At 37.1% G+C, this 27,993-nt stretch overlaps 1 protein-coding gene across 1 annotated transcript in view; it reads right to left on the bottom strand.

Annotated features, from left to right (window-relative positions):
* Positions 1 to 239: 239 nt before the first annotated feature.
* The window catches only part of MND1 (meiotic nuclear divisions 1), an 80,419-nt gene continuing 52,665 nt past the window's right edge, over positions 240 to 27,993 (bottom strand). Inside the window, exons 6-9 of the mRNA XM_070385627.1 lie at positions 23,924 to 23,998; positions 20,864 to 20,986; positions 6,349 to 6,391; positions 240 to 493 (exon numbers count right to left, since the gene is read on the bottom strand). Coding sequence (XP_070241728.1) covers positions 387 to 493; positions 6,349 to 6,391; positions 20,864 to 20,986; positions 23,924 to 23,998 — 348 coding nt within the window. The 3' untranslated portion in view covers positions 240 to 386. The remainder of the gene's footprint in view (positions 494 to 6,348; positions 6,392 to 20,863; positions 20,987 to 23,923; positions 23,999 to 27,993) is intronic.

The following is a 27,993-nucleotide window of genomic DNA, read 5'->3' as shown; positions in this document are numbered from 1 at the left end:
CATTTTCCACTAAATACTGAGAAATATTAAGAGTAAAGCAGCCATTAGTTTTGAAAGTTATTTCCAAGCATGTATAATACAGTCTTCAGAGGTACTTTTAGTTCTTAATATTTGAATAAAACTAAAAAATGTTATGTCATGATGGCTTTGATCTATTAAAAAAAAAATTATTGGTAAGCCTAACAGACTTGCATTCTCCTAATTCTGATGAGCACTGAGGATAATCAAAAAGAGTGAAAACATCCACACTCTGACTTTATTTAAACTTAACAAAACAATAAAGACAGTTACAGGTAAATGACAATTCAGTGCATTTAGCTGGATAATATAAAAATTTACATATTCACGAGCACATAGCTCCTTCACCATCAACAACATGGAACGTTTTAGTCTATGTAGTCAAAGTCTTCTGGAATTCCAAAATTTTTATCAATTTTATTTTCTTCAAATCCAAATTTTCTTTTGGCCCAAGATTTTATGGCAAATATGTTATCTATAAAGAAAATTGAGAAATATTTTTGAGAATTGGAAACACAATCACAAAAGTTCAAATATAATTACACTCATTTTTAAAAAAAAACTTCTATTATTTTAGAAGTATCAAAATAAGGAATTTTCTGTATTTTTAGGAGTTGTTGTTTAGTCGCTAAGTCGTGTCCAACTCTTGTGACCCCATGGACTACAGCCCGCCAGGCTCCTCTGTCCATGGGATCTCCTGGGAAAGAATACTGGTGTGGGTTGCCGTTTCCTCCTCCAGGGGATATACCTGACCCAGGGATCGAACCCACATCTCCTGCACTGCAGGTGGGTTCTTTACCACTAAGCCACCAGGGAAACCCATTTAAAAGTAACGACAATTAACTTTCAGAATAAAGAAAATATTAGTGATTGTTTTGAATAAACAGATTTCATATTCAAAAAATTCAGTAAATCAGTTGCCACTGAAGAATACCTGACTTAAAGAATAATCCAAAGACAGGGAGAGGCTGATGGTACCTCTTTAACATCTCCAGAGCCGAGGCAGGGTTCTGTTACCTCAGGAATTAGAGCTGCTCCTGTCCCAGAGGGCACCCCTTTCCTTCCCTCCCCCAGCACAGAAGTGGCTTCTAGACAGCCAGGCTAGGGAGAAGGGGTGAAGAGGAGGGAAGGGGTCACTGAAGGCTAAAAGGAGCAGATACAGCCTTAATGTCTTCTAGGGAATTTAAGTGCATCTTACCACTGAAAAAAGTGTTATGTCTATCTAAGGGGACTCGAAGGAAACAAACTGTGTACAAGATTTATGATCAAATCTTCATCCCAAGGTAACAAAAGAAAAAAATACAAGTAATCTAAATGTCCGATCACCCAGAAGGGTGTCTATGCAAGGCAGTACCAGTGTGCTCCTATGTCGGCACTTAGAGAGAACAGGAATGACAGTGAGTTTTCTTTTTGTAATTTAAAATATTGTTTAATGTACATATGCCATCTTCATAATGAATATGCACTAAGACTATAAATATAGAAAAACCATGGTACACAACCTTCTGGTTCATAGTGCTCTATAAACGTTAAGCACTGCGTTAGTTGTGACAATGAAATGAAGGGTTAAAATAGGTTCTTCTGGAGTGTTATTGGCTGAATTAGTACCTCCCCCAAATTCATACGTTTTAGACCTTAATCCCGCTCCTTCAGAATGTGACTGTATTTGGAAACTGGGTCTTTAGAGGTGATTACATTAAAATGAGCCCACTGGGGTGGACCCTGATCCAGTTTAACTGGCAGTGTTGCAAGAAGAGGAGGGTGGACACACTGAGGCGCCAGGGGCAGGCGCTGGAGAGGCTGTAAGGACGCGGAGGAAGGCGGCCACCTGCCAGCCACGGGGAGGGACACTCAGGAAACCACGCCTGCCAACCGTGCTTCTGGATGCTCAGCCTCCAGAACTGTGAGAAAACCAATTTCTTCATTTAAGTCACTTGGTCTGAAGTATACTGTTATACTGCATGGTATCATTAGGAAGTTATTATATGGAGTTTGATCACTTTAAAGAATACTGTTTTAGGAAGTTGAATTCCAAGTATCAAGTAATAATAATTAAATGGTTTGAATAAAGTTAACTGCTGAGGTGAATACTGCTATATCAAATAGAATGTTAATAAAATAGTCTCATTTCTTTAATTGTTATAGAGTATCAACAGATACTAAAACAAATCTTTATGTTAACAATCTAAACCAAATCTCTACTTTCCATAAGAACCTAAGTGAGAAAACTAATAGCAAGAGGTACTCTAGAATGGTCTGTTTAATTTGGTTAATGTCTGCATAACCTATGCATTCTTGAGAGTCACAACAAATACTGCTACATAAGACAGTTATTAAGTATATTACAGGTCTCGCAGAACATAAAGAGCCTATGCCTTCAAACTGACACAAGAAAGAGAAAAATTAACGCTAAACAATTCCAAAGTGGTATGTATGCTAGAGACAAAAGATCAAGTGTTATATGTACTGTTTCCAGACTCTGTGAGACTCTAAGAATACAGAAAGATTTGCAGAAAATAAGAGGACAACTGCGACACTGCAGGAACCTTGGAGGGATGGACTTCAAGCCGGGATCAGGAGAGAAGAAGGAAACGAGGCACCAGAGTGAGGCTGGAGCCTCTGCAGGAAGGAATACTGGTTCACGTGACGGCAAGAAACCATTCTACAGGCCTTCAAAGACTAAGAATAAACAAACAAACAAAAAGCCTCTCTACACAATTCTTAATGAATCAATTAAAAGTGACTGATTCAATATGTCCTTGGGCCACTGGATGTCTGCCTTTAAGACAGTGTTATCTGAAATTTTGACAGTTCGTACCTGTCAATTTTTCTGTTGTGTGGAAATGTTTATAAATGGATTAAAAACTTTTTCTTATTTTTTATCGAAGGGTAATTGTTTTATAGAATTTTATTTTCTGTCAAACCTCAACATGAATCAGCCATAGGTATACATATATCCCCTCCCTTTTGAACTTCCCTCCCATCTCCCGCCCCATTCCACCCTCTAGGCTGATACAGAGCCCGTTTTTGAGTTTGCTGTAAGCAAATTCCCATTGGCTATGGATTCTACATATGGTAATATAAGTTCCCATGTTACTCTTTCCACACATCTCACCCTCTCCCATGTCCATAAGTCTATTCTCTATGTCTGTTTCTCCATTGCTGCCCTGCAAATAAATTCTTTATTTTCTAGATTCCATACATGTGCATTAGAATACATATTTCTCTTTCTCTTTCTGACTCACTTCACTCTGTAAAGTAGGTTCTAGGTTCCTCCACCTCATCAGAACTGACTCAAATGCATTCCTTTTAACGGCTGAGTACTATCCCACTGTGTATATGCAGCACAACTTCTTCATCCATCCATCTGTCGATGGACATCTAGGTTGCTTCCATATTCTAGCTATTGTAAACAGCGCTGCAAAGAACAGTGGGATACATGTGTCTTTTTCACTTTTGGTTTCCTCAGCGTATATGCCTAGGAGTGGGATTGCTGGGTCATATGGTGGCTTTATCCCTAGTTTTTTAAGGAATCTCCATACGTCTTCCATAGTGGCTGTATCAGTTTACATTCCCACCAACAGTGCAAGAGGGTTCCCTTTTCCCCACACCTTCTCCAGCATTTACTGTAGACTTTTTCATGATGGCCATTCTGCCCGATGTGAGGTGATATCTCATTGTGATTTTGATTTGCATTTCTCTAATAATGAGTGATGTTTACCATCTTCTCATGTGTTTGTTAGCCATCTGTATGTCTTTTTTGGAGAAATGTCTGTTTAGGTCTCTTTTCCACTTTTTGATTGGGTTGTTTGTTTTCCTGGTATTGAGTTGCATGAGCTGCTTGTATATTTTGGAAATTAAACCTTTGTCAGTCGTTTCATTTGCTATTATTTTCTCCCATTCTGAGGGTTGTCTTTTCACCTCGCTTATAGTTTCCTTTGCTGTGCAAAAGCTTTTAAGTTTAATCAGGTCCCACTTGTTTACTTTGGAAAAATCTTATTTTTTAAAAAAAAGAAACAGTTTTAAGAGGGGTAGAATTCATGTTAGTCTATATGATGGCAAACCCAGGATAAATGCAGGACTAGGACGGGCAGTATCACACGTATGGGTCTACACCAGGACGTCACAAAACCTATCCCCCTCACTCACCAAGAAGTCTCCCATAAAAAGTCATAAAAACTCCACTATCTTCATTATCAGGCAAGGTTTTGTATAATTTCATAAATCACATTTAAAGTTACTTAATGTCACAAAACACTATTTATACCCTGATTTCTCATACTACAAAACTGAAATACTGAAAAGTAAATATGCTCAATTTTACATACATTTTAGGAATCTCTTTCATATGAAGAAACCAAATCCTAATAATTACATAACAATCTTTAGTTATAAATTGTACTGATGTTTTCTTTTTGTTTGTTTTGAAAACAGGAAGGTTTTCTGAGGTGTAATGTAACTCCATGATTTTTTCATAGCACTTTTATGTTGGAAGGAGCTAGTCATAAACTCAAATGGAAATATGGTTCTTAACAGCTGTTTCTGGTCTTCTAAAAATATCATCCGTCCTACATGATTTTAAAAGTTTTAGGTTCTTTCTCAGCTAGTAACACAACGGAAAAAGAAGTTGTTCACATTTTTTTAATTATAATTTTTGAAGTTTACGATCAATTGGAAAACATAAAAGGATTTTTTTAAAAGACGGAAAATAGAAGTATTTGTGTATCAATGTGTCTAATGGTGTGCTAAAGGGCTTACAAACTGCTTTATTGAATCCTCTGAAATGTTGAGGCAAACATTATCCACACTGAACAGATGAAGAAGGAAGCTCAGAGAGGTTCAGTGAGTCACACGGCAAATACTGAGCACAACAGGGTTCCTTTCAAAGTCAGGTTCCTCTCTCACCATATACACAAGCCTCCTGTTCCTACTGCTTGTTAACTGCGGGAAATCACTTTGTAACTCTTGATTTATTTTTAACGTAAAAAATCCATTTGCCTTTTTTCCACTCAAAATTTTGTATTTCTCAAACCTATACGGTATCACTGTATTTACTGGTTATGTATACTTTATTGGGCACACATTTCACTGGTCCCTTTTATTTAATATTACTTGGCTGTTTTTACCCTCTCTGCTCTTATCAGTAAAGCATCATACTATTTAGGAAATAACTTTGTAATAAGTAAGACTGCAATTTTACAGGAGCCAAAGGCCATTTATATTGATTTTAATTCTAAAACAGACAAGGAAAAATGATTCTTAAGCTTTCTGTGAAGCACAGAAGCCTGAATATGGAATCAGGGAAATCTGGCATAAGGCCCTGTTCTTCCAGTGACTAATCACCTTGGACTTTAGTAAGGCAGCTACTTCAAGCTTTCTGCATCTCGGCGTCAATGTGATCTTATCCATACGCTCCCAGAGAAACAGAACCAGGATGAGTAACACACATAACGGCACTGAAGACTCTTACCAGGATGGGAAAGCCCAATTACCATTATTTTATAATTAAATACTGGAGACGCATCAGTGTAACTTCCAGGTAGGTTTTAAAAATAGTAATCATACTGGTATATAATTCACAACAATCACTATTTATTAATTTTCTTCTAAACTTTAAGATACATAAATAATACCCTATAAATTACCATCTCTTAGAATATCCCTGGCATACACCAGAGGGTGTATCCATTGGCACATGGATTAATGAGGCATTTACATGAAAGCAGGTACACAGAGAAGACTATTCTGTGTAGGGGGTGAGAACCTGGACTCTGAAATCTAATTCTTATTCCAATGCTTAGCACCTGTGTGACTGTGGGATCCCAGTGGCCTCAGTTTCACCTCTAAAATTTGGGATAATAATCCTATCTACCTCACAAGATTGCTGTGGCAATAAAATGAGAATGTGCCATAGACAGGCTTTACAATGCCTAGCTCATAGTCAGTCCTCAACAAATTAATATTATGAACAAGAAGACAAATCTTTCACATTCCACAAAGCTCTTAAAAGTTGTATCTTGCATTAATATATATGAAGGTTAAGTGATTAGTCTAAGTGATTTATTGGGAAAAAGCTATATAAAACTTAAACTGAAAGCAATCACTTGTTTTACAAAAATGTCTCCTACTTTACAAAATAACTCATAATAAGACTTTTTAAAATGATTTAAGATATAAAAACTTGATTAATACATACACTTCCAGAAATGTCTTTTCTTAAACAAAACTAGGCACAATAGCTTCTGCATTTCACATCCTAGAAAGTGCACAAGAGTTTGACTAGTTTACCAGTAGTAACACACTGGTATATATTACCATTGTAATACATACCAGTCCATCTGTTCGCAGCTTCTTTGGCCACTTGATTTGTGACCTGAAAAAAAATATATATAATATATATATATTTTTTCCATCATTTTTTTGGGGGAAAAAAAAAGCTCAATAAGTGACAATGTATTTCACAAACCTGCTCAACTTCCCAAAGAAATTTTAGATAGCTGCAGTTACATAAGATGAACACAAAGTCAACTTGACTAGTATCTCTTTCCTAAATGTCCCCTACTATTATTGTACTTGCTCTTTAAAAACAAAATGTTTAACTGAGATGTTTCTCAAATAATTCACAACACCAGAAGAGGATAAAATAAGTTTAATGATAAGCACTTTAGTATATACATATTTGTTGTTGTTTAGTTGCTAAGTCATGTCCAACTCCCTCAAGACCCTATGGATGCAGCCCGCCAGGCTCCTCTGTCCATGGGATTTCCCAGGCAAGAATACTGGAGTGGGTTGCTATTTCCTTTTCCAGGGGATCTTCCGGATTTAGGGATTGAACCCATGTCTCCTGCAGGTGGATTGGGAGGTGGATTGTTTACCACTGAGCCACCAGGGAAGCCCGTATACATATTAGATCACAATAAACCTGACAATAAAATGTTAATGGTCATACAGTAGTAGCCCTGAAGGAGGAAATATTTACTTTATATTATATATCTTGCTATTAAATGTATCTGTATCTATTTTATGTTGTTCAAGTTAATCTACACAGCACATAACAATGCCATGACCAAATGGGTATAAACATTAGTCATAATGAGAGCATTTATTTATTGAAATAAGATTTATATACCACAGAACTCACCATATTAAAGCATCCAATTCAGTGATTTTTAGTATATTTACAAGGTTGTACAACCATCACCCCTGCCTATCTTCAGACCTCTCATCACCCAAAAGGAAATCCCATGTCTATTAGGAGTCACTCCACAGTCCTACTCCCTCTAGTCTCTGGAGACCACTCTCTACTTTCTGTCTCTATGGCTTTGCCTGTGCTGGACATTTCATGAAACCATGTGTCTGGCTTCTTTTCACTTGGCACAATGTTTTCAAGGTTGGGCAACTGTGGTATGTATCAGAACTTCATTCCTTTTCATTATCAAATCATTGTATAGATATCCCACCGTTTGTTTAGTGGCTCATCAGGTGATGGACATTTGGGCTGTTATGACTAATATGAGTAACAATTTTTGTGTGAACATGTTTTCAATTCTTTTCGGTATATATACCTGGGAGTGGAATTGCTGGCTCAAATGGTAACTGTATGTACATTTTGGGGAACAGATAACTTGTTTTCCAAAGTGGCTGCATCATTTTCACAACCCCACCAGCAACCTAAGAGTTCCAACTTTTCCACCACCTCACCGACAATTATTTTGCCTTCCTTTTATCACAGCCATCCTAATGAGTATCTCCCTGTGTTGTGATCTGCATTTCCCTCACGGCCAACGATGCCGAGTTTCTTTGCATATGCTCATTGGCCATTTGTATATTTTCCTTGGAAAAATGTATTCAAATCTTTTGTGTGTGTTAGTTGCTCAGTTGTGCCCAACTGTTTGTGACCCCATGGACTATAGCCTGCCAGGCTCTTCTGTCCCTAGAATTTTCCAGGTAACAGCACTGGAGTGGGTAGCCATTCCCTTCTCCAGGCGATCTTCCCGACCCAGGGCTCCTGCATTGCGGGCAGATTCTTTACCATCCGAGCCACCAGGGCAGACCATTTGCCAGTGTTTAAATTTTTTATTGTTGAATCATAAGAGTTCTTTTCAGATATAGTATTTGAAACTAGTTTTTCCTACTCTGTGGGTTTTCTTTTCACTTTCGTGACAATGTACTTTGACATAAAAAAGTTGTCAATTTCGATGAAGTCAAATTTATCTACTTTTTATATGACTGCTTGACCTTTTGATGTCATATCTAAAACAAGGGTACAGACACAGCTATGTTTTTTCCCCTAAGAGTTCAATAGTTTTAGCTCTTGCATTTAAGTCTCTGCTCCACTTGAGTTAATGTTTGTATACGGTGTGAAGTGGGAGGCCAGGACAATTCATGTGGTGCCCAAGTGTCATCCGTTGAAAACACTCTTTGTCCTGATTGAATGGTCTTGGTACCCTTGTTCAAAACTTTACTTCTGGACTCTCAAGTCTATTTCATTAACCTATACGTTTATTCATTTACTAGTACCAAATCGCCTTGATTACTCTAGTGTTTTTAAAAATTAATTAAATTTTATTAAATTTTTAACTTTTTGGCTGCACCCCACAGTATGTGGGATCTTAGTTCCCTGATCAGGATCGAACCCACACCCACACTATATTGGAAGGCATAGTCTTAACCACTGGACCGCCAGGCAAGTCCCCAAACTTTTTATTTTGTACTGGAGTATAGCCAGCTAACAATGTTGTGATAATTTCAGGTGGACAGCAAAGGGACTCAGCCATACATATACAGGTATCCATTCTCCCCCTAACTCCCCTCCCATCAAGGCTACCACATAGCATTGAGCAGAGCTCCCTGGGCTGTATAGTAGGTCCTTGTTGGTTATCCATTTTAATAGCAAGTGTATACCTGTCCATCCCAAACTCCCTAATTATCCCTTCCTCTCATCCTTCCCCCTGGCAACCCTAAGTTTGTTCTCTGTGAGTCTACTTTGGAAATAAGCTCATTTGCATCATTTCTTTTTAGACTGCATGTAAGGGACGTTACGCGGTGTCTCTGCTCCTCTGTCTGCCTTACTCACTCAGAAGGACAACCTCTAGGTCCGCCCATGTTGCTGCAAATGACACTAGTTTTTTTGCTGCCCGAGTTGATTACTCGAGTTTTGTAATAAGTTTTGAAATTGGGAAATTTGAGTCTTCCAACTCTTTCTCCAAGATTCTTTTGGCTGTTTTGGGTCTCTTGCATTTTCATATGAATTTTAGAATCAACAACAATTTCTGCAAAAAAGAAATTGGAATTTTGAAAATTTGAGTTAATCTTTAGATTGACTGGAGGAGTATTTCCACCCTAAAAGTACAGATCTTTAACTTCATTAAAAGTTTAGTTTTCAGTACACATCTTGTACTTCTTCAATTAATTTTACTCTTAAGCATTTTATTCATTTTGATGCTATTATAAGTGGAATTTTTTCTCAATTTCATTTTCAGGCTGTATATTGAGGGTTTATAAAATACAAGTATTTTTTACACATTGATTTTCTATTTAGCCATCAGCTGAACTCACTTGTGAACTCTAATAGTTGTATTCTGTTGTTGTTTCATGGATTGTTTAGGGCTAAGATCATGTCAACTGCAAACAGTTTTGCTTTTTTCTTTTTAATACGGATGCTTTTTATTTCCCTTTCTTGCCTGGTCGCCCTGGCTTGCATTTCCAGTACAATAATGAATAGATGTGGTAAGACTGGACATCCTTGGAGAAAGCATAGTCTTTCACCACTCGTTATGTTAGGCTGTGCATTTTTTACAGACACCCTTTTATTAGATTGAGGAAGTTCACTTCTATTCCCAGTTTGAGTGTTTTTATCATGAAAGGGTGTTGGATTTTATCAAATACTTTGTCTATTGACACAATCTTGTGGAGTTCCCCCACCTTCATTCTACCAATATGTTGCATTAGATTGATTTTTGTATGTTGGGTCAACTTTTCATTCCTGACAAATGTTACTTAATCAGGGTGTATAATCTTTTTTTACGTACTGCTGGATTTGATTTACTAGTACTTTGTCAAGAATTTTTACATTTGTAAATGATACTTAACTACAGTTTTTTTTTTTTCCCTTATGATGTCTTTGGTTTGGGTATCAGAGTAACATTGATGTCAAAGAATAAGTTAGGAAGTGTTTTCTCTTTTCTAGGTTTTTTCTTTTTTTTTTCATTGAAGAGTTCCTTCTTTAAACTGATAGAATTCACCAGTATAGACTTAGTTTTTCATTGTAAGAACTTATTAATCCCCAGATCAATCTCTTAACATGTTACACATCTATTTGTTGTTGTTCAGTTGCTCAGTCGGATCTCTTTTGTGACCCCATGGACTGTAGCCCACCAGGCTCCTCTGTCCATGGGATTTCTCAGGCAAGGATACTGGAGTGGGTTCCATCTCCTTTTCCAAGGGATCTTCCTGACCCAGGGATTGAACTCACATCTCTTGCATTGGCAGGCAGCCTCTTTATCACTGAGTCACTAGGCAAGCCCATACATCTATTTGCAGAGTTCATTTCTACTTGAGATGGTTTTGGTACTTTGTATCCTTTCAGAAACTTGTTCACTTCATACACCTTGTCAAATTTATTGACATACAAACATCACTCATGGTATTCCTTTACGATCCTTTTCATATCTATGAGGTCAATAACGATCTTTCTCTTTCATTCCCGATTTTAGTAATTTAAATCTTCCTTCTTTCTTGAACAGCCAAAGGTTTGTCAAGTTTGTTGATCTGATAAAAGGACCACCTTTTGGCTTCACTGACTTTCTTGTTTTTTTGATTCTTCATTTCTCTTATTGCTGTTCTAGTCATTTTATTTCCTTCATTTGCTTGGGTTCAATTTGCTCTTCTTTTTCTAGAATAAGATAGAAGGCTAGGCTTTTGAGAGCTGTCCCTATTTTTAACACAATCATTACAATATTAATATAAGTTTTCCACTGAACAATGCCTTCATTGCATCCAGTAAGGTTTTTTTATGTTTTCATTTTCACTATTTCCCAGTATTTCCCAATTTCCCTTGTGATTTTCTTTGAGCCATCCCTCTTATGAGTGTGTTGATTTATTTCAACATATTTGTGAATTTCTCAAATTTCCTTCTGTTAATTATCTTTTACATTCCACTATTATCAGAAAGCATACTTTGTATTATCAACCCATTTAAATTTATTGAGATGTAAGCTTAACATATGATCTATCTTTAAGAATATTTCATGTGTACTTGAGAAGAATAAAGCTTCCCTGTTGGCTCAACTGGTGAAGAATCCACCTGCCAAGGCAGGAGATGCAAGAGACCCGGGTTCGATCCCTGGGTCTTCCCTGGGAAGATCCCCTGGGGAAGGAAATGGCAGCCACTCCAGTATTCTTGCTTGGGAAATCTCATGGACAGAGGAGCCTGGTGGGCTACAGTCCATGGGGTCCACACAGTCCATCGGGTCGCAGAGAGTGAGACACAACTGAGCGACTAGGCACATGAGAAGCATAAGTCTTCTGGTGTTGCGGAGTGTCCCACAGAGATGCAGTTGGTCTGCAGCTTTAGCCTTCTAATTTCTTGCTTAAGTTCCATCTTTTTGTTCCATTCTTTATTCAAAATGGAGAACTGAAATTTTGAACTATTATTGTTGAATTGTCTATCCCCTCAATAATTTGGGGTTTTAAGTATTTCAGTTCTCTATTGTTTGCTGTATATGTGTTTATAATTGTCATATCATCTTGAAGAGTTGACCCCTTTATCATTATAAACTGTACTTGTCTCCAGCAACAATTTTTGTTTTAAAGTCTATTTTCTCTGGTATTGGTTTAGCCACTCTAGCTTGCTTTTGGTTACTGTTTTCATGTAATATCTTTTTCCAGCTTTTACTTTTACCATATTTGTGTCTTTGAGTCAAATGTGAGTCTTTTGTAGACAGTAGTTTGTGTGTTTTCAATCTATCATTTCTGCCTTTGAATGAGAGATTTTAATCTACTTACATTTAATGTAATTACTGATAAAGTAGGATTTTGAGTGAACTCCTTGGTGATGGACAGGGAGGCCTGGCGTGCTGCAATTCACAGGTTGGAAAGAGTCAGACACGACTGAGCGACTGAACTGAACTGAAGGATTTTCATTCGCCAATTGCTATTTATTTTCTCTAAGTCATATAAATTTTTCTTCCTCAGTTCCTCCACAATTGCTTCATTTTATGTTAAATGGTAATTTTTAGTATATCATTTTAATTCCTTTATTTCTTTTACCAAATATTTTTGGGTTATTTTCTTAGTGATTGCCCTAGGGATGACTATTAACATTTTAATTAGAATTACTACCAGTGTCAATAGTATACAAAAGTTTCGCTCCTATATAGCTCCATTTTCTCCCCACTTTTATGCTGTTACTGTCACAAAATGTATTTTATACATTGCATGTCCTAAAACATCTTCATCATTATTGCTTTATGCAGCTATAATTTAAATTGGATAGGAGAATGTAAGAGATACGAACAAAAATACACAATACTGTCCTTTAGATTTACTCATATAAATCTCCTTTTTTCTTCATGTTGATCAAGTTACTGTCTACTATTCTTTCACTCCAACCAAAAGGAATTCTATATTTTTTTTAGTGACAAACTCTTTCAATTATTTACCTGAGAATATCTTAGCCTGGTTTTCATTTTTGAAGAAAAATATTTCCAGATATAGAATTCTTGGTTGACAGCTTTTCATCATTTTGAATATGTCATTTTAATATCTCTGGCATCTATGGCTTCTAAGAATCTGATTGAAGATCCATTAAATATGTTGAGTTACTTTTTTTATTGCTTTCAATTGACAATTTGACCATTATGAGTTTATGTATGGATCTCTTTGAGGCTGTCCTAACTGGAGTTTGTTAAGCCTTTTCAAAGTGTAAATTAAAGTTTTTCATCAGATTTGGGACATTTTCAGCTTTTATTCCCTTGGCAGCTTTCTCTCTGATCTCCTTCTGGGACAGCCATTATGGGAATCTTGGCATTTCTGATACCATACCATAGGTTTGTGAGACTCTGTTAATGTTTTTTCATTCTTTCTAATATCTGTTTCTCAGATTGGATTATATCAACAGAACTATCTTCAAGTTGCTGAAGATAACTTTCTTTTGCCTGCTCAAATCTGCTGTTAATCCTTCCAGTGAATGTTTCAGCTACTTACTATAGTTTTCAGCTCCAGAATTTCTACTTGGTTCCTTCTTTATTCTACCTCTTTATTTATATTCTCTACAGTAAATGCCTTTCATATGAACCTTCCAACATGCAAACATGTGTTCACATGTCCACTCATGTAAGTCAGTTCACGTGCACAGCGCAGAATGTCACGTGCACGCATCCTCTACAAGTGGCTGTGTTTCTGTGTACTTTACTGTACAGTAGTGTATGGAGTACAGTAGAACAAGATCTTTATTTCAAGTCCAGGATGTCCAAGAGCAAGCACAAAAGCAGTGGTAATGCAGCTGGTGCTGCTAAGAAGCCCCAGGTGATAATGATGGAAACAAAAGTGAAAATAATCGAGAGTGGAGCGAGGCAAAAAAATGGAACAGGGGGTCCAGAGAAAGAACAGAGACAGACAAGGACTAGCTGAGGAAATTTTCGATGCAGGAAATGGCAAGGTAGAAGGATACACAGAAGCTGCAGCAGCTCTTCAGACGCAACCCAACGCTGCCACGTCATCATCTATGATGAGAAAACAAGAACTGCTACCCAGGCATCACTGGGTCTTTTTTCAAGGTAGATAGAACTGAAGCTAGCAAGGAACCAGAACCTGTGCCATCATCAGGCATGAGCGAAACTGCAGCTTGCCCTCCATCTCCTACTGCTGACAATACTTCAACTCTACCATCTCCCACCTTCTCTCCAGTCGGTAACTTGTCTTGCCTGTTCACTAGATGCCAGTTCCTAATATGTCAGCTGTGTACTACACTATTGTACTTTTCAAGGTACTGTATAGTTAAGATTAAAAATGTTTTATTTTTTGTGTTTTTTTAAATGTATTATTTGTGTGAAAAGTATTATAGCCTATTACAGTATATAGTATAGTACTATATAGCCAATTGTGTTGCTTGGTACCTAGACTAACTGTTGGACTTACGAATGCGCTCTTGGAATGGAACTCATTTGTATGTAGGGGATTACTGTATTTGATGAGATATCATTTACAGATTTTCCTTTAGTTCAGTTCAGTTGCTCAGTCATGTCCGACTCTTTGTGACCCCATGGACTGCAGCACGTCAGGCTTCCCTGTCCATTATCAACTCCCGGAGCTTGCTCAAACTTGTGCCCATTGAGTCGGTGATACCATCCAATCATCTCATCCTCTGTTGTCCCCTTCTCCTCCCATCTTCAATCTTTCCCAGGATCAGGGTCTTTTCAAATGAGTCAGTTCTTCACATCAGGTAGCCAAAGTACGAGAGTTTCAACTTCAGCATCAGTCCTTCCCATGAATATTCAGGACTGATTTCCTTTAGGATGGACTGGTTGGATCTCCTTGCAGTCCAAGGGACTCTCAAGAGTCTTCTCCAACACCACACTTTAAAAGCATCAATTCTTTTGCACTCAGTGTTCTTTATAGTCCAACTCTCATATCCATACGTGACTACTGGAAAAACCATAGCTTTGACTAGACAGGACTTTGTTGGCCAAGTATTGTCTCTGCTTTTTAATATGCTGTCTAGGTTGATCAGAGCTTTTCTTCAAAGGAGCAACCGTCTTTTAGTTTCATGACTGCAGTCACCATCTGCAGTGATTTTGGAGCCCCCCAAATAAAATGTCACTGTTTCCATTGTTTCCCCATCTATTTGCCATGAAGTGAGGGGACCAGATGCCATGATCTCAGTTTTCTGAATGTTGAGTTATAAGCCACCTTTTTCACTCTCCTCTTTTCCACTTTCATCAAGAGGTTCTTTAGTTCTTCTTCACTTTCTGTCATAAGGGTGGTGTCATCTGCATATCTGAGGTTATTGATATTTCTCCCAGCAATCTTGATTGCAGCTTATGTGGCATTTCTCATGATGTACTCTGCTTTAGACACATCATTTTTTATTTAAAAAAATGTATTTATTTTTGGTTGCACTGGGTCTTCATTGCTGCGTGAGGGCTTTCTCTAGCTGCAGCACACAGGGGCTCCTCTTTGCTGCAGTGGTGCTGCACTTCAAAGTGCGCTTCACTGTGGTGGTCTCTCTCACTGCAGAGCACAGGCTCTAGGCACATGGGCTTCAGCAGTGCCTAGTGGGCTTGCAGGCTTAGTTGCTCCACAACATGTGGACTCTTCCTGGACTGGGGATTGAACCGGTGTCCCCGGCATTGGCAGGTGGATTTGTATCTACTGTACCACCAGGGAAGTCCAACATATTTTTCTTTAGCTCTTTTAACATATTTAAACAGCTGATTTAAAGTTCAAAATCATGCATGAGGTATATTTTCTTATTTCTTTGCATATCTTGCAATTTTTTCAGTGGAAACTGGACATTTACAATAATATAATGCTTCAACTTTGGAAATCTGATTCTTCCCACGTTCCCAGGGTTGTTGTTGCGGCTACTAGTTATTGTTTAGCTAGTGATTTCTCTGAACTAATTCTGTTAAGTCTGTATTTTTTGTTATATATGGCTACTGAAGTCTCCAGTCAGTTTGCTTACTGGTCAGCCAGTGACTGAATAGGGACTTCCTTAAACACCTGGACTAAATCTTCACATCTCTGCTGAGAGGCTGCATGTGTGTGTTTGAGCATGTTCCAACAATATTCAGTTAGGTGATTTACAATTCTGCTCTAGCCTCCACCTCTACACAGAGCGTCAAGGTCAGCAGGCAGTGGGAGGCTAGGACCGCTTCAGGTCTTCTATGAGAATGAGCATAGCCCAACGTGTGTATGGGCATTTAGATTTCTAGGAATATGTTGATTTCAAGGTATCTAAGAACATCTCTTTTGGCTTCTCCTTTAAAATTTTTTGGTTAGCCCACTGTTTTCGTTAACTTATTCATCACCCAAGAGAGCTGTGACATTAAAATTCTTGCCTGTAACAGTTTTAGACAAACACTTCTGAGGGATGCTCCCCTGTTAGTGACGGGCATATTCCAAGTCAGGTCAAAAAAAGGCAGTACTTTCTATTGGTAGCTTGTAGGGGAGCATCAAAGATGGCAAATAATGACAACAGTTCTTTGGCATGAGGGTCTTAAAGAGCTCCAGGTCCATTCTACTCCCTCTGATACTAACAATGCAGGGCTGATATTTCTCAAGGTTACTGTTGAGCTGGAGAGCAGGAGATGAGAGTAGGGCAAGTTGAAACCACAAAGTTTGCTCTTCTTACAGAGATTTGGCCATTTTTCTTGACTAGGTAAGTCTTTGGTTAGTTTCTAGAGTTCTGGAAAAGCTGTAATAATTTTTCCAGTTTTCATGGAAGGGTACATTTTCAAAGGTCCTTACTCCACCATTTTCATTGTCATCTGGGCATTTATTTCTAAGAAAAATCTCTTAAGTACTTATAAGATTTACTTTCCAAAACTTTTACTGTGAGAATTCATTTTTACTACAATTTATTTTATCTGTTCTCACTTTAATTCAATTAGCATGATGAAATATAAATATTTCCTACAGGGATTACTGAGAAATAAAAGATAATACATAGCTGTATCTACATGGACATATGGGTTATAGCTATTACCCGCAGAAAAACTGTTTCAAAATAAGCCATTATAAACTTAGAGACAAGCCTGATTGTTATAATTTGGGTGCTATAGCCATGCTATTAAGAACAAAATCCTATTAAAATCAATTTGTGAAACTCATAATCCTTTAATCTGTTCTGCAATAATATGATAGCCAAATCCTGGGAAGTACCTCATTACCAAAAAGCACATTTTAAAAACAATAATCTCACTGAGGAAAGAGGATTTCTGGTCAGTCAAGTTAAAGCCTAAAAATTCTCTAGATTTAGTGATAAGAAAATTACTGCCATTTACTACCTACATATTTAAATTTCTTGAATCTTTGGGTTTACAGTTTTAATCAAATTTGAAAAAAATTTCGCTTTTATTTCCTCAGATACTTTTCTGAACTGAAACATCCCTACCATGCCCCCATCCCCAATATACACTCCTTCTGGGACTCCAATTACACATATATTAGGGTCACTGAAGTTGTCTTATGTTTCACAGATGCTATTTTCATTAAAAAATTTTCTTTTCCTCTGAGTTTCATTTTGGATCATATTCATTGCCATAGTCTTTAAATACACTAATCCTGCAAGTTTAATCTGCTATTAATCCAATCCAGTGCATTCTTCTTTTCAGACACTGTAGTGTTCATTTCCAGAAGTTTGACTTGGATCTTTTTTATGTCTTCAATGCTTCTACTTACCTTTTGAACATATAGAATACATTTAGAATCCGCCTGCAATGCAGGAGACTTGGGTTCAATCCCTGGGTTGGGAAGATCCCCTGGAGAAGAGAAAGGCTATCCACTTCAGTATTCTGGCCTGGAGAATTCCATGGACTGTATAGTCCATGAGGTTGCAAAGAGTCAGACACAACTGAGCAACTTTCATTTACATTTATGGTCTTCTAATTCCATTATCTGTGTCAATTCTGGATCAGTTTTGATTGAAGGAGTATTCTCACTAATGAACATATTTTTCCTACTTCTTTGTATATGCCTGGTAATCTTTCATTGTATGCTAGACATTATGAATTTTACACGGCTAGGTGCTGGGTATTTTTGTGTATTACTGAACTTTGTCTGGAATGCATTTAAGTTATTTTGCAATAATTTGATGCTTTCAAGACTTGCTCTTACGGTTTGTGAGTTGGGTTGAGAGTAGAGTTCAGTCCATCTTGGATACTCTACTCAGTGCCTCGTGAATTACAAATGCTTCTAATCCGGCTGGTGAGAACAGACACTATTCCTGGTCCTCTCGGACTGCCTGGCACTGGTTTCCTCCTGGCCCTCTGCGATCGTTCTTTCCTCAGCTTTGGGTAGTCTCCTCATAAGCGTGCACAGAATAGCTGAGAGGAGCTCTCTCCAGACACCAGGGCTCTCTGTCTGTGTCACTCTCTGCTCTCCAGGATGCTGTCCTGTGAGCTCTATCCACGCTGGTCTCCCTGACTCAGTTTCATCCTGACTCAGGAAGTCTGCAGGGCTCTTCCAAAGTTCTCCTTCCTTGTGCTGCAGCCAGGAAACTCCCTCAAAAAAAATTAGTTGGGATAATTGTAAGGCTTACTTTGTCTGTTTCCTTTTTCTAGGAATCACTTTTCTTTGCCATCTAATTTCAAGTATCTTGGAAACCATTATTTCGCATTTTTTTGTTTTTATGTGTGCATGAATTCAGTACATTACTACTTTATCTTGGCTGAAAGCCAAAGTGCCACATTTGAATAAACTTTTGTGAGCTGTTCTGAATTTTAAAAGCAGAGGACTAGGCATTTCTCTATAAAAGTATGAACTAAAGTTAGTCTAAAAATTCTTTCTATAGGTATATAGGTCCTGATAGCTTTTTTTTTTTTCATTCTGATTGTAGTTCTATAGTTTCCTATAGTATAGGAAAAAATACTCTACCTCACATCTACAATACATTTTTGAAATAATGTAATTATCCTAGATATCTACTGTCTATTTAATATGCAGTTTTCTATAATTATATATTTTATAAAAATAGATGATTTTTTTAATGGAATGAAAAAGTAATAGCACAAAGCCAGGAAAGACTCTTATCCTCTCATTCTATTACGGTAAAAAAATGTACAATGTGAAAATGTCAAAAGTTCATATATGTGTAATAGATTCGTGATTATAAATTCTATAGGACCCAAATACAGATTCACCTTATATGGTTGCAACTATGCTGGACTCAACTCAACTCTCCAGAAAATCCATCACCTTTAATATACCTGAAACTTCTCCCTTCAAGTTTTATCACCTTTCTAAGAAGCGATGCACTTGCCAAAATTGCTCTTTGGTTCAGAGGTACAAGGAATGTCAAATCTGAAGTTACATGCTCGAAATAAGTTTTCCCACTTTATGAATTAGTCTGGCACAAAATCCTTACTGATTTTCTGCACTATAAGATCTACTGGCTTAGGATCACCATCAGTGAGGGTCAGAGTGATTCTGAAAGCCTAAGTAAGAGTTTTTAGTCATTCCTGAGTGGACAGATACAATCTAACTGTGGAAAGGTCTGTAAAAATGGGAGGTTACAAGTGCAGGTGGTATTAGTCACAGTCATCTGCCCAGGGAAAGAGCTGTGGCAAGACAATGGGGACCACAAAGTGAAAAGCAGAAGCCGTGGCTGGGTGTGGCTACGAGCTGTGGGTCCCTAGACAGAAAAGAGAATGAGGCAGGTAAGCAAAGAGTTGACACTTCAAGAAAAAAGTCCAAGAATTAGACAAAACTAAAATCAGGAAGGTAGATCCAAGTGAAAGTAATAGGCGAAAGATCATATTTGGTTCCTGAAACAGAATTTTCATGATCAACTGCCAGACGGAATAGCCAGGCTGATTCTGAAAATAAGCCACCAGAAGTATTACAAATCTGGGTAAGAAAACTGCTCTTAAAAGTGCTCTTTGATGAGACACTGCTCTGGGTAGGATACACAATACTTGCTGTCCTCTCTAACAAGCAGTCTGTGTTTCCTCTTACAGGTGGCTCACAGCGAGGCCTCGCTTCCTAGTAGTGAACGCCTAGCCTGTCTCCTGCTGCTCTGATGTGCCTGTGTACACTGAGGCTCACTTGACATTAGTTAAAACTTTAATAAAACAGATTAGAGTGGTTAATTCTGAAGCAGATTTGGTTAGTATCAATAGTTTCATCTGTAGGAAGATGATACACGAAACGAAACCATGGCAGCATGAAAGAGTCAATGTTATCTCCTCAAATAATTAACAGAAAATGACTGGCAGAGGGTTCTTCTTTCAAAGTCTCCACTTAGCTTTGAAAATCACCCTGGGTAATCAGCTGAATCAGGGCTAATATATATTATCTAGGCTGTGTACTACATATATTTGAATGGCACCTCTTGGAGTTGTGCAAAGTGGAATCAATCTCTAAAATTAATTTAAACTTTAGATTACACTAACTGAACTGCTTAACATTTTAGTTATAAATAACACCATCAAACTTAACTGTAATCAAACTGTCCTCAGATTAATTTAAAAACACTAAATATTTTCAATTTTCTCTCAAAGCCTTCAATCACATACTATAATATCCATTTTTCTAAATGTTTCACTTGATAGTTTCCTAAATGCAAAGACAATCTAAGACAGAAAAACATGAAAAAAGTTATGCATATTTTTCTAAACAATTAAGTATAATATCTTTCATTTCCTCAAATATTCAAAATTCTATCTTTATATAAATGTACAAAAAAATATTGAAAATGAAGCTTTGGGGACTCTGGTTTAAAAGTAAGGAAAAACATCACTGGAACATTCAAATGGAAAATCAACACACGGATTAATTTTCTGCAACTTGTAAACTCAAATCTTTTGGTATTCTTTTCCTATAACAGTGTATTTCTTTCTGGATACAAGGTACTTGAGGTCAACTTAGCCCCTTCTCTGACTCCTCAGTTTCCTAAGCTTACATTTTCTGTCTTTATCCTACCCCACCAGCTCTCCTTATTCTTGAAATGCTCAGTTTTGACTGTTCAGTGCTTTAACATTAAGACTCCTTAATGGAAATATTAATGCAATAGTAATAGCATTAAGGGCTTTATTTTCTCATATACATGGAGGATGGTTACAAGGCAACTAGAAGTATAAAGTATCTTTCATCAGCAAAGTTAAGAACTTTCAGGGAGTAACACAAACTTACGTATTTCTTCCACAACTTGTGGGTCACATTCTCTGTATTTTTCTACTTCAGCCTTTAGCTGTTCCCTTTGGTCTCGAAGTGAAGAAAGCTCTTTTGCTAGCATAGTTCGCTCTTCCTGCATTCAAAATAACGTTATGTCCAATAAGACAAACAAAATGCCATGTTGTAATATTATACATTTTACAAACATTTTTATCTTATTTCTCATAACTGATATTAATTGGGCTTTTGACAACATTAATATTAGTATATACACACACATACATATATTCACAGTATAAGAACAAACTCAATTCTCATTTTTCTCTGCAATCTCCAATTATCTTATGTATATGTTAACTGAATGGAAACTCAAAGATGATTGTTATTACATAATAGTTGCCATTTGTCATTACATGACAAATGGTAATTTTTTGGAGAGTTTCACAAGATTGTGTATATATATATACTCACACACACACACACACACTATATATATGTATGTAAATTTTATGGCAACATCAGACAGTATAAAGTTTTCCTTAAAAAAAAAAGTGTTCTAGATAATTTTCTAGTCTTCAAGAATGATTAACTTTAAAAAATATTTAAAGATATCAGAAACAATAGAACTGTGACCTCCCATCACTTTCCTTTAAAGGTAAACCAAAATAAAACTTTGAAACAAAAAATTATCCAATAAACAGTATTTGAAATTTCTAGCCACAGTTTTCATTAACAGGTAGAAGTCACAGTGCTGTTGGTATTCAGTTTATGTGTGTGAAAAATAAGCCCAAACCAAAAGCAAACACTGGAAACGGTTATGATATAGAATTATAGGATAAGTGTTACTCGCTCAGTCGTGCCCGACTCTTTGCGACCCCATGTACTATAGCCGACCAGGCTCCTCCGTCCACGAGATTTTCAGGGCAAGGATACTGGAGTGGGTTGCCATTTCCTTCTCCAATTATAGGATAAGTTTGAGGCAAAACTAAATAGAGTTCAAGGTCTCTAATGGGACTCGTTTAAGGTTCCTTGCTAGCTTGTATTTTTGTACTTGTATTTTTCTACTTTTGCCTTCAGTTGCTCTCTTTGGCTCCTTTTCCTAGCATCGATGCAACAGAATCCATGTACAGAGCTCTGATGTAGCAGAGTCCAATAGAGCTCTGCAATAATAGAAATGTTCTAGATCTGTGTTCTCCAGTGCAGGAAACATTAACCACATGGGGCTACTAAGTACATGAAATGTGACTCTTATTACTGAGAAACCAAATTTAATTGTATTTAATTTTAACTGTTTAGCTGTTCAAAAGTAAACAGCTATATATGATTAAGGTAGGCTATATTAGCACAGTTCAGGAGTGATTTAAAATAACCACAAGATATGCTGATCATTATTTGCTATAAATGCCCAAATCATACATAATCCTCAATGAAAAATGAGAGGAGAAAAAGCTAAGGAAGCCAGGTGAAGCAACTGCTGAGTGTCTATGTGAATACAGGGACAGCTCTCCGGATATCCTGAACTGGGAGCCGTCCCAGACTGGTTATTAGCAACAAGACCTTTGCCACATCACTTAACCTTTTTGTGCTTTCAGTTCCTCAAATGTAAAAATGAAGACAGTAATAGAGGCCACCTCCTTGGACTACTGGCAAAATTCAATACAGAAAATGCCTTTGGAACAGCACCTGCCTGGCTCACAGTAAGCAGAATATATATGACAGCTATGTCTTTTTAACTGTCATTGTCAGCAGTATCATCATCACCAGGAATACTACCTAATAGGTAGAAAAAGCTTCCAGCTATTTCTGAAAACTCCTGACTAGCGAACTCAGGATGAACGTAAGGGTCCATCTTTCTGGGAGCCACTCTGAACTCTCATTACTACAATCTGATAGCTGTAGGCACCAACCAGGTTTGCCAGTGGTTTCCCCTAGTTTCAGTGGTTAAAGTAGACTGGGTAATCTCAGCAGCCTGACTATTATGGGCATGAGTATGTCACCGTTAGTTGAAGGTGCTTCTATAGGTTATTGCCAAATCAAAGGAAAAAAACCACGACTGAATTTTAAAAAGTGGCACTTGTTGCCAAATGAAGAAATAAAACTTTCAGGTTGTGTCCAGAACTCACCTTCCCTTAAATATTCTTTAGCAATTACCATTCTCCAATTCCTATCCGTGGCTGTGCTGACTACTCACATGAAAGAATATACATAAAATAACTTTGAAAAGCATAAAGCCATGTAAATCTGTGATGTATTCTTCTGTACAATGTGACCAGTTTTTGAGTGTCTTTCACAACAAGTGGTACAGAGGCTGCTATGAAGGGCTTAGAGGTTCATGTTGATCTTCAACATTTTTTCAAGTCATAAGCTCAAACTTGAGATAATGATAAAACTAAAAAGTAAAGTGATTTTAAAAAACCCCTAATATAATACTTTATTTTTTTAATTTAAATTTATTTATTTTAATTAGAGGCTAATTACTTTACAATATTGTATTGGTTTTGCCATACATCAACATGAAAAAAAACCCTAATATAATACTTTAGAGAACACTGTACTTTAAAAAATAAAACAGGTCAATATTCATTTAAATAATTTAAAAATATTACAAGACCAAAAGGACCCTATATTGACAGTTTTCAATTGGTTCTGTGCCAAGACTTAAAAATCCCAACTCTTAAAAATTTACATAAACATTTATACAGGGCTTACTTTGTGCCAGGCTCTCTTCTAAGTGCTTTGCAAATATTAGCTAGCTTAATCAAACAATAACTCAATGAAGCAGATTTTATTATTCCCCATTTTACAACTGAGAAAACGGAGCAGAGAGAGTTTAGGAGACGAAAACCCAGGCAGTCTGGCTCCGGGGTTTGTGTTTCTTTGCTACACTGCCGTATATAATACAATAATAAAAAATCTAGGTTCACAGTCAGCGGGTCAGGTCAAATGTTCACAGCCTTTGCTGGGACTTGCTTCTTTTCTAGTAGGAACAGCATCCTCCTCACAGGAAGCACTATTGCTTTCATTATGCTTAGAACCGACATTATTAAAGAACGTACAGATAGACACTTACCGTTTCATGTCTGCCAACTTTAGCTTTCTCGATGCTTTTCTGTAGGTTTGCATACTTTTGGTTTCCCTCAGATAACTATAAAATTGAAACAAAGAAAATGGCTTGCTAAGATCAACTGGCTTAACATAAAGTTTATGAATCAAAAAGACAAAATAAGATTTGCCTTCAGCCCAAGTCAGCATAACAAAAAATGTCAAAGACTACTTGGGAACTGACTTCTCTAACTTGAAGAAAAGCAAGTACTATGAATCACTAGGGCAGACTGAAAAAGTTTAAAATATTTCTTCTTATCCTATACAAAAAAAATGAATATGTTATCAATCTTTTCAGTCTTCATTCATCAGATTCCCTGCCTCCATCACAAACAACCTGAAGTATATTAAAATTTTAATTTGAAAGTTCAAAAAAATCTTGTTTTATATAAATTCTCTCTTCAAATTTCATTTCACTTCAGACTAAAGTCTTTTTGAAACACTCTGTTTCTTATAGACTGGTAGTACTGTGACCTGTTTCACTAATAGAGAGTCAAAAATGAAACTATTCTTAATTATTCTTCTTAAATAAGGTACTTTATGAGGAATTATACACTAAGTTCTTAGACAAGAAAAATCTATCAGACAAACGTACTGCCAATTTGGGCTTCCCCAGTAGCTCAGTTGGTGAAGAATCACCTGCAATGCAGGAGACCCTGGTTTGATCCCTGGGTCAGGAAGATCCCCTGGAGAAGGGATAGGCTACACACTCCAGTATTCATGGGCTTCCTTGGTGGCTCAGATGGTAAAGAATCCATCTGCAATGCGGGAGACCTGGGTTCAATCCCTGGGTTGGGAAGATCCCCAGGACGAAGGTATGGCAACCCACTCCAGTACTCTTGCATAGAGAATTCCCATTGACAGAGGAGCCTGGCAGGCTATGGTCCATGGAGTCACAAAGAGCTGAACATGACTAAGCACAGCACAGCATTGCCAATATTACACGTTTTAGATATCTTAAAAGTAACCAGTTTAAACATACAAGCTTAGAAAGTAGTAAGTTATATTGAAAATGGATTAAATAACACAAGCATAAAGAGACCTTAGACATAGAATATTCATTAGCATGTGGTTGAGCCCACACCAAAAGGGATTGGTTAATTTCAGAACATTGCTTCCCGTCTCAATTTTATTAATCTCACCTGGGCCCCAAACCAAATAAATAATCACGGGAAATTCTCTACCACATCTTTTGCTGTAAACTAGTTAGAAATCTTAGACTCATTGATTGGGTGAAAGTGAAAGTTGCTCAGTTGTGTCTGACTCTTTGCGACCCCCTGGACTCTACAGTCCATGGAATTCTCTAGGCCAGAATACTGGAGTGGGTAGCCTTTCCCTTCTCCAGGGGATCTTCCCAACCCAGGGATCGAACTCTGGTCTCCCACACTGCAGGCCGATTCTTTACCAGCTGAGCCACAAGGGAAGCCCCTTGGGTAAGGGCTTTCTTAAAATATATTCTACTCTTCATTCACTCTTAAGTTATAAACATTTGGAAAATAATTAACAAACGGAAGAGTAATTTCTTTTGGCTGATTGTAAAAAAACTGATCTTTCACAATATGACTTCGTTATATGTAGAGAGGGTGAATTATACTTAGATACCCTTTTTTGCTTAAAAATCACAAACAGTATCTTCAAAAAGTTGGTAGCTTTACCCTGACTTTAAGAAATCTTCCACTTCTCAATATGTACAAAGGGAATATTGTTAGTATTCATTTGGCTGTCTAGTCCCTGATTCTAATCCACAGCACGAGCAAGATCCATCTGTGATGACAAGAGGACATCACCACCAAACCAGTTATACCTCTTCTAGAGAGAGTAATTATCTTCCTAAGTTGAAATACAAAAATCTGCTGTAGAGTTAAGAGCCAAAATAAGCTTTAAAGCCCTAAATTTAGCAAGACCTTGTTCTTTAAAACAAGAGTTCTCATTTATAAAATAACACCATGTTTAAAATGTTAATATTCCACCCTGAAGGACCCACCTGAAATAATTTAGTAAATGCATGTAATATATAAATTTAGGAGTATTTTCCAATGAAAAAATACATGCAGGTATTAGCACAACATTTTTATATTACAAATGTTTAAAAACTAACCAGATAGGTAGATGTTACTCCCTAAATGAAGAACTACGTAAAAATAAGCCAATAATTAATGGACATATTAATATATGTCCATTAATTATATTCATTATAATTAATGAATTATATATGTTCATTAATTAATTATATTAATGAAATGTCTCCCAGATATTGTATGTCTGCTTGTAATTATTTACAATTTAAAAGCTTTTGAAAGAGAGCTAATTCAGGAATTTCTTAACTCTGAAAATAATCTTACGTATTTTAGATGTGATTTCATGATTTGTCACTTTAACTATCTCTGTTAAATGATGGTATCAAATGAGAAGCTTCTGCTAATTATCCTAAGCACTGAAACAGTTTGGTTCAACTTAGTAGGGAAGGAATCTTGGCTCTATGTTTATTTCCTAAAATCTCAATTGCTCGAAACAATGAAAGCAACTTCTGTGTGGCAGCCCATGCTATCCGTTTCTCATCTACACACCTCTTAGAAGCAATATTGCCATAGTTCCTAACACATACCTTGGAATTAAACCAAATCTAGGGCTTCAGTGATTAAGAGCCAAGATTTCAGCCACTGTAGATATTATCTAAACCAGTAGTCCTAAACTTGAGTGCACATCAGGGTCACCCAAAGGACGTGTTAAAGCCCAGGCTGCTGGGCGCCCCCTCTCGCTTTGAACAGAAGAGGTCTAGGGCAGAGCCTAACAATGTGCATTTCTAACATGCTCCCAGGTGATGGGATGCTGACGCTTCAGATTAGGGGCATCACACTTTTGAGAACTACTAACTACTACAGAAATCTGTTGTTTTTTTTTTTTGCAGTAACAAACCCAACTAAAATATACAAGATATTAATATATGGGAGAATATTACCTAGTTCATCAGCAACAATGATTTAATGCTAAGCACTGTAGTCTGAACCAGAAACAAAGTATCTCAGTATTTGTCACTGAGAGAAACACAAAAGTCTACATTCACAAAATTAGAAAAAGAAGTGCTATTCTATAATGAGAAAAAATATTCACCACAGGACTCCTTTAAAGAGCAAACTCTCTTGACATATTTCTGTAACATAAAACAAGAACTAACTACATACTATAACAACCTACTTCCAACTCTCACTAAAGCAAATAACTTCTAAAACCGAAGTAACTCAGAAAAAACAGCAGCAGCAGCAACAACAAAAATGACTTATAATTAGTAAGAACAGGATTTCATCTTTAGACTTGAGGAAGGATCTGACAATGCTTCTCTTTAACGCATTCCAGTCCACCTATACAGACTCTGAGGCTTCAGAGACATAATGCCAATGTTTTCTAAAGGGCTAATTCACTGCCTGGAGGAACAGAAAGATTGATTCAAGCTGGCTGCATTGGAATTCTGATTTGCTCCTTTTTAGAAATAAAATTTCAAAGCTTTTGAAAGGAATACAGAAGCCCTCATAGGTGGGAAAGATTGTCAAAGGAGGTTGGGGAAAAAAGGTAACAGTAAAAGAAACCAGGTAAGTCTACTGCTTTATCAAAACTCATGCACAATATGGTATGGAAAAAAGAGGTTCTATGTCTTGTTTCTCCTCAAAAAAAAAAAAAAAGCGCCAGTATAATTTAAGATTTTATATATTTAAAAAGTCTCATTAGTGTATCTGGGGCTCCTCAGGTGGTGTCGGTGGTAAAGAACCCGCCTGCCAATGCAGGAGATGTAAGAGACTCAGGTTCAATCCTTGGGTTGGACAGATGCCCTGGAGGAGGGCATGGGAACCCACTCCAGTATCCTTGGCTGGAGAATCCGAGAAGCCTTGCCAGGCTACAGTAAATACAGTTGCAGAGCCAGATACGACTGAAGCGACTTAGCACACACACATATGGTGTATCTACAATTTTAAAATTAAGATGATATTCCATTTAGGAATCAATCATAACAAAATAATGAGTACTATAAAAATGAATTTATAT

This window comes from Bos mutus, chromosome 17 (genome assembly GCF_027580195.1).
Source record: "Bos mutus isolate GX-2022 chromosome 17, NWIPB_WYAK_1.1, whole genome shotgun sequence".
Lineage (NCBI taxonomy): Eukaryota > Metazoa > Chordata > Mammalia > Artiodactyla > Bovidae > Bos > Bos mutus.
This window is presented reverse-complemented; position numbering and strand designations above follow the sequence as displayed.